This window comes from Anneissia japonica, unplaced genomic scaffold, assembly GCF_011630105.1.
Source record: "Anneissia japonica isolate Jap-2015-1 unplaced genomic scaffold, ASM1163010v1 scaffold287896_len759773_cov187, whole genome shotgun sequence".
Classification (NCBI taxonomy): domain Eukaryota; kingdom Metazoa; phylum Echinodermata; class Crinoidea; order Comatulida; family Comatulidae; genus Anneissia; species Anneissia japonica.
The window spans coordinates 313,977-322,433 of record NW_022739421.1 but is presented as its reverse complement, the minus strand read 5'-3'; the positions used below and the strand labels follow the sequence as shown (position 1 = coordinate 322,433).

The 8,457-nt window shown below is 32.9% G+C and overlaps 1 protein-coding gene across 1 annotated transcript in view; it reads left to right on the top strand.

Annotated features, from left to right (window-relative positions):
* The first annotated feature begins 3,738 nt into the window (after window positions 1–3,738).
* Window positions 3,739–8,457, top strand: part of LOC117117908 (serine/threonine-protein kinase PAK 1-like) — a 21,913-nt gene continuing 17,194 nt past the window's right edge. Inside the window, exons 1-2 of the mRNA XM_033262388.1 lie at window positions 3,739–3,870; window positions 4,543–4,769. Of these exons, the coding sequence (XP_033118279.1) occupies window positions 3,842–3,870; window positions 4,543–4,769 (256 nt within the window). The 5' untranslated portion in view covers window positions 3,739–3,841. The remainder of the gene's footprint in view (window positions 3,871–4,542; window positions 4,770–8,457) is intronic.

The window sequence follows — 8,457 nt, the reverse complement described above, 5'->3', positions numbered from 1 at the left end:
GAAATGTAACCATACATTAGCAATATGTTGACACTTAAGCCACATTCACACAGGAAAATGAAGAATTTACCGTCACCAAGTATAATCGTTTGCACCAGACGTTTTGACACATGTGTACATGCATGGTTTAGTTATAATCTTTTTTTTATTTGCCCTTGTTCAACTTGGCCATTTGAAATATGGCCTGACCGTGGCAGCAGCAGTACGGTGCCACCAAACTTAACTACAAACAGTAACGGATACATATGGACACAAACATGTTTCTTAACCCACCTTACCGTCAACATGAGGGTTATTTGAGGAGCCAAGCAACCAGACTCCAATTGAAAAAAGACACTAGCTGAGTTTTAACCTGGAGATACGATGACAGAATAGGAACATTTTCTCTCAGACAAACATTAAACTTATTGCCTATAGTACTAGTAGTACAGTACATTTGATGTCAATGAAAATTCATGTTGAGTGGTGCACTGTTTGTACTTGACTTTTCCTCTCAGTAAAACTAGCCTGTGAACAATCGTTCTGAGCAAGCGTCACTCAGTCACTTCGCTCTTTTAACAAATTAAGCGAGTGTTGCGAGTGTGTTACCTGAAAGGAAATTTTCCAAGGCTGTCCTATTTTTTTTTTTTAATTTTACATGGAATTCGTCTAATATTTCAAAATGTGTAGACAAATTTGCAGGTTAAACTTTTTGTACACCAACAGGGAATAATTATTGGACAAGCAGTCCCTACGTTTCAGTCTGGCTAAACCCTATGCACAGGATACAGTACCAGCTTGTTGTAAATTGTTGTAATTTATCATTGTAAATTGTATAAAATATTAAATGAAGTGTTTTGAATATAACCCTCATTCCCTTCATAATTGTGATTTATTTACCATAATTTCCTGTAACATATATTTATTTAAATTTTATCATTTATTATACAGATCTCCCTCTAAAAAGACCACTCCAATTTAAAGACCGAGCACTATCAGTTATTAAATTACCATATTTCTGTGGTCCCAAATTAACAACCCAAAATGTCTTAAACCTAATTAGTCTAATTAGAGACCATGGAAAACCCAGTCCCAGTAGTGGTCTTTAATTGGAGGGAGACCTGTGCTTATTTATTTGGCTTCCTGTATTATTAGGGCGGAGTATAAACATTCACTTGTGACTGGTACTACTTTCCAAGGAAGCTCTGCTACAAAAATTATACCAAAAGTAAATTTCACAGTACTTTATATGTTTTATACAAGTACAGTATTTGGGCAGTTCCATAGTTATGGACGTACATTTCAGAGAACTTAACAAAGCCTTCAATACAGGCCAATGTGTTTGGGTTATTTTTGATATGGACATCTCAGGTTTACCAACTAGTGCTATAACCATGACAACTATCAGCCCTCTATCTTTTATAATTTATGAGTAATGTTCTAAAAATAGCCGGTTATGGACGTATGCAGAGAAAACAACTATTTCGAACTTACATTAACATTTTAAAAATTATGTGAAGTGTGAGGTCTAAAAAAATAAATAAAAATATATGTGTATACAATGGATTTAAAGCTTCCTAATATATTTTAACTAGTCTCATTTATTGATTGTACATAGGTTTTATGTTCATTTTCTTGTGGTTATGGACGTACACACTCATGGGTATGGACGTACGTGTCTGAAAATTGTGGCCGTACACCTATATTTTTTCATTAAAAAAATACACAAATTAGCCAGTATCAACTTCCAAACATCATTTATTGAAATAAAGCAGTAAAACTTTTCAAAATGTGTACTATGGACTAAAAACCATGTTTTTAGTCCATGTAATGTATGTATTCATAATGATAATGAAAGCAATTATGTAATGATAACTAAAAGTACATATTAATAATTACTCTTCATTTGGAATTGTTTACTCTGTAGTGCATTAACATAGGATCAGCCTATCTCTCATGTAGACAATACGGTTTCAGAAGGTCATCAGTTTCTGAGTAATTGTCACATCACCAAATCCACAGTGTAGCACATTAGAGGAAATATTATAATAAATCATTTACAATTTCAAAGAACTTAAGTAAAATTACAAACTGGTCCATAAAAACTGTTTTTTTTTTTTACCCTATTGCACAATTTGCCTTTGTGTTCTCTGGACCATGCAATTTATTGTTCAGTTTGATTGTTAACTTTAAGTACAGTATTCCAGTTTAACTTCTGGATTTTAATTTTTCACTATGTGTAAAAATAGAGTGAATTCTATTGTAAGGAACCTCAGCAGCTTACCTACAGGTGGACTGATTTTGTTGAGTAGCAACAATATGACATAAAAGGCTGTATCTACAGTACTATAAGCCTATTCATTTTTGACAATAGAAAATTGTATAGAAAAAGAGTAATAAAGAAAAAATGTATAATAACAAGATTGTTCCATCCAGCAAATCTGATCATTTCCCCATATTCGGGCATGATGATGTAATTCATACTCGTATATGGGCAAACCACAAATATTTGTCACATAAAACCTGATGTATTGACAGAATTGAAGACAGAATACAGTACTGTAGAACACACAACTTCAGAAAAAAAAAACTACAAACCTACACCTCTTGTTAATCGCTGAATTTTTGGAATAAATTTTTAATGGTTCTAAAGAATAAGCTTTGTCCACACTATCAAATTTTCATTGTTGTATGCCCATATATAGTCATTATGTGCCTATATATGGTCATGATGTGCCTATATATGGTCATGATGTGCCTATATATAGTCATAATGTGCCTATATATGGTCATGATGTGCCTATATATAGTCATGATGTGCCTATATATAGTCATGATGTGCCTGTATATGGTCATGATGTGCCTATATATAGTCATGATGTGCCTATATATGGTCATGATGTGCCTGTATATAGTCATGATGTGCCTGTATATGGTCCTGATGTGCCTATATATGGTCATGACGTGATGTCACATGTTATTGTCAAATAAAATATGATAGTGTGTATAGGGCTTTATAATATTTGTGGCTCTAGTACAATCAACAGTAAGTGTGAAATGTTAATTGTTGTACATGATATTTTTTCAATCATATACTTAATAGTTTTTTTTTTTTACTTAATTACAACTGTACAATACTTAGTGTTTAAAGATGGTGTTTTGCTACTATTTCCCCCCTTCCCCATTTTTTTTATGACATTTATTTTAAAGGTAACTAGTAATCTTAAGAAATTGAGCTTTTTTTTCTAGATAAATGTACTGACTGTACTATAAATTACAATTTTAGTAAAAGGATTACCGTTGTTTGATGCCATCATATACAGTAATGAAATTCTGCCTGCGGTGAAAGCTTTTTCAACATATATTTAAGCTAAAGCATAAAACAGTATCATCAAACAAACTCTGAAGAAAGTATTACAAGCCATCGTTAATCCATACTACTCGCTCATCTTCAGGAATCATGCATAGTAATGGTTCTAGCACCTTCCACAATAAACATTGTCTGGAAGGAACTTAGATTGCAATTAATCCTTGTAAAAACCATTGATATTTTTTAGGAATTAATTAAAACTAAAATTATATAGATTTTTATCTCAGACTTTTAAAAAAAGGGGGTTAAAGAAAACAAGTTTTTTTTATTGTGTTTATAGTTAAGCTTACCTAGTTCAGTTCAGTAGCAGGCTAATTCCGTTATCTCTCACATCTGCCCTTGCATCTAATGAGTCATCAATACTATTTTAGTGTTGGTTTACGGCCAGGATATTGTACCGCCATTCCCAAAGTGGCTTTAGGTCTGTGAACACATCATTCCTTAAGTGCGTTACAATTCAAATCTAAATTGTATGATCAGAAATGCTCAGGAATGCAAAGTAATTTAAGTTCAGTTTATAGGTATGTATGTGCATGCACTGTACTATGGTGTTTTTATGTTTCCTAAAACGTTTGTGTTGATGTGTTTGTGTGTGCAGTCTGTTCATTATTATTGTATTTTCACTACAAATTTATACCTGTAACTGCTGCGGAGTACTCTAAATTTAAGAAGGGAAGCTTATAAGCTTTCAAATTTTAATTTTACTATTCAGTTTGTAGGTTTATGTCATAATGTGTTCTCAATTATAAAATTTATTCTGGTTATTGAGGTGTATAGTACAGAGAAGGATGGTTTGAGGGGCGGGGGGAGGTGGTGCGGGTATAATTTCAATTCTGCATAGAAAACATGATTGTTTTAGCTTATTTATTTGTAGTACTTATTGCACTCCAATTCCAAAACATCAAATTACATTTTAACAAAAAGAAGATACTACTCAAAATCCACTGTAACATAATTAGTTTATGTAAAAAAAAATTATTGTTTAGGCAAATAATGCTGGCAAAATTTAGTTATATGAGAGAACATGCCATTTACAGTCATTTTAACCACAAAGAGGTCAAAATAATGTGGATATTTTTTTTTTCAGAACTAATACTAAAATACTACAATACAACTGTGGCATGATTTGATGACACTGTGAACCTTTTAAAGGTCATTGAATATTAACAAGTTGTGAATGTTATACTTTTCAGAACTGTGGTACTTGAGGTCTCCTCCATGTTTAACGGAAGTAGAATGGATGATAATGAAACTCCTCCAGCACCACCACTCAGGATAACAAGTACTCTAGGAAAAGATGGAAAGTTAGAAGGCAACAACATGAATCCCGGATCCAAGCCCCTCCCAAGTACCCCGGCAGAAGAGAAAAAGGAAAGCAAGAAAAAGCTCAAGTTTTGGCACCAAAGGAGTGATGATAAGAGTAAATTAATATATTTTTATTGTCTTAATGTTTTTGACAGTTTACAGTCTTTATAAATTTAATCCCTGTCCATGCTACCAAATTTTGTCAAAATCATGTGACATGCCTAAATATGGGCATATCATGACTATATATGGCATATCATGACTATATATGGGCATAAAACAGTTTTTTGTCCAAGAAAATTAGTCTGGACAGAGTAGCCATCAGATATTTAATTTAAAGCATCCATGAATCCCGGATCCAAGCCCCTCCCAAGTACCCCGGCAGAAGAGAAAAAGGAAAGCAAGAAAAAGCTCAAGTTTTGGCACCAAAGGAGTGATGATAAGAGTAAATTAATATATTTTTATTGTCTTAATGTTTTTGACAGTTTACAGTCTTTATAAATTTAATCCCTGTCCATGCTACCAAATTTTGTCAAAATCATGTGACATGCCTAAATATGGGCATATCATGACTATATATGGCATATCATCACTATATATGGGCATAAAACAGTTTTTTGTCCAAGAAAATTAGTCTGGACAGAGTAGCCATCAGATATTTAATTTAAAGCATCAAAATATGCACAAAGTTTGCTGCAAATGTGGTCAATAGATTGTGAAAGAAGATATAACCAACCAAGTTTCCATCATGTATACATAGGCTTGTACATATATTGTTTGATTAGATTGTGAAAGAAGATATAATTTTCCAAGGCCTAAAAATGTATAAATGTGATTTCTGTTGATTTACATAATGTACTCTATACTATCGAGTAAAAATTTAAATATTTACAAAGGAATGCAATCAAAGGTACCGTAGTTTGGATCATCGAGAATGATATTCATACCACATTATTTCCTTGGTTTTTGGAACAAATGCATAAAGCATAACATGGAAGAAGTACAGTAACCATCACATTAGTATTTGAACATACAGGTACCCACTTTTCTTATACTTGTGGTGGAGAAAACAAAAGTGCCTTGCCCAAGGAAAAAAGTGGAATTCACAGCAAAGTTTTTGAGCATCTGACCTTGGTTGGGTGAGAGCCTGAATCTCAATGACTGCACACGGTATAGATGATTGATGTAAGATAAAGTTACTACAAGTACACAAATTATTATTCAAAATAGAAGACCAAACCAGACTTATAAATTAGTTTAATAATATTAACTTACATGTCTTGTTTGTGAAACTATTAGAATAATCTGGGCATTTTTATTAATTGTTTTCGATTACAGTAATGTTTAGCCTGTTGTTGTATGGGTGGGCGATAGGGCTTCAACACCGCTACTGTAGATTTACACTGTGTACCATAGAGTACCACAGTCATGTTGTCACGACGCCAGGTGGCGCACTCTGTTGTCAACAGGCGTTGGTTACCGTTCATTACGCCTGATTGACTTTATAGGCTTTCTGGAATAGGCATTTTAAAATCTAATATTTTACCATCAAAATGTACTAAAATCACAAGAGCTCGCATTATATTAGTTATCGAACACACATTTAATCATCAATTAAAATTTACAAAGAAAAACTAAGATACAACATCTTAATAATTACATTATAAATTTGGATCAATGGTTTGTCAGTGGAGAAAATGGCGTCCGGTTGAACTCATTTTGCAACGATAGCAATGGATTAGTATCACATGGTATCGTGACGTAACACTGTAGTACTCTATAATTTAACTAGCGATTGATTTTAGAACACCCCTGAATTCAACTACTGTAGTAGTAGTGGATAATGGGATTCCTCATGGCAATGAGTAACATAATCTTTATATATGACCGTTTCCTGATTCAATCATTTTCTGATAGAATACTACGAAATAGTAAAATTTATTAAATCTCATCATTTGCATTGTTAGATCTCACAGCCATTTTGATAATAATGATGATAATTAGGCAATTAATTTCATTACAATGATTTTGTAAAATTCCACTCTTATGAAGGAGCATAAAAAAAATGACTTGACTACATTTTACAAATGCAGGCGGGACTGCGGGAAAACATTTTTTGTGTGACTTCCACGCTAGCCTGTAAAATGGCCATTTTCATTTATTTTAGGAGTTTTGAAATAATTGACTTAAAATAGATAAGATTAAGAGTAATCTCATAATCATTAGCACCGTGTACAGGTATTAAAGTTTGAATTGGAATTGGTGAAATTCAACATTCTGATATTTGTGGAAAGGGAATGTTTTGAAATGGAGCCTCACCTTACCAATGGACCGAATTAGTCCAAAGATGATGTCATCACAATTTTGCCAAGTGGGTATTAAAGTTGTAAACATGCCCAATATGCTTTATTTAAAACACAGAAACTTGGCTCAGCTTCAGTATTAAACAGTTGTTATTCTACAAGGCCGTGTATACACAACTTTACAGTAACTAGAAAATCAGAAGAAACCTAAAAAATGACTTAAAATTAACTAATCAAACAATCTTAATGAGACATACTGTATCTTTAACTAACTTAATTATACTTTACAAATTAACTGGAAAACAAAACAAAAATACTAGATTATGTTAGAAACTAACACAGTGCATTGCGCTGGGTCGAAAGTAGTGTCCATCAAATCCCCTAAAATGTAATGAAGTTTAGTGTAGAAGATACTTTTATAACAACGTATACATTTTGAATGATTCATAGATTCATGAGATTAAGGTTGATTTGATTTAAATTTCCATTCAGACTAAATATATGAAGTGTTTTGAGAGGCCCAGGCCTATCGCTTGGGCTACTTGAGACATCCAGCACTGACTAAGGGATCGTTGTTGATTTATTGTACACATTCAGCTTAAATACTGTCATCAAATCATTCTGTTGCAATTTCTGTATGCAATATTTAAACTACTGAATTGTACAATTATGTTTCTTTTGACTACGATGACCAATGAGTCAGAAGAACGTTGTTTGTATGACTCTGTCACTCCATTTCAAATCTAGCGAGTCAAAATTCTGACATTTACAGAATGAAAGGATCTGAATATTTACCAAGGCTTTTCAATAAGTTAGTTTACAATATGAACAAATAAACAAGTTTGAGGAGTTTAAAACACTCAAAATTTATTCGAGCGGAGGCTTATTATTTTGTGGAAAAACTGCCACCTCTAGAGTGGTTTGCTTTGAGGTTATACAGTACCCACTACAGCAGGTTTGTTTTGATGACTAATTCGGTTTATTACAGTACTTAGTTTTCCACATAGTATGCAATTTTACATTGGTTTGAGCAGTTCAAGATTGGTATCATTGGATCATTTCAAAAGTTCATGACTAACAGTTATCAAAACAGTGCAGTTTAGTTTAGATTATCCAACTAGCGGACATTGTAATTATTTTATTTATTTATTTTATTTTATTCCAATTTCCAGGTAAACCAGATTTTTTACAAATTTATATAAATAAGTGCTGTATATGGGAGCTGCAGTTCCAATTTTTCCCAAACAAAAAAAAAATTCATAAAAATATGTTATATAAAAATTTAACAGCTTGACAACAGTAACAATAATCAACTTTTAGGGCCCGTTCGAGCGAATAACACAAACCGTATTCCGGTGAATTCACCGGTTAATCGCGCCAAGCACACAGCGGGTGGTCCACCGTTCGAGCAAATTTTAGCTCATGTCGAATACCATGTAACGAAACTATTCCGGAAGTAATTTTGTAAGGTCATTCAGAAACACCATCCCATCAACCCAT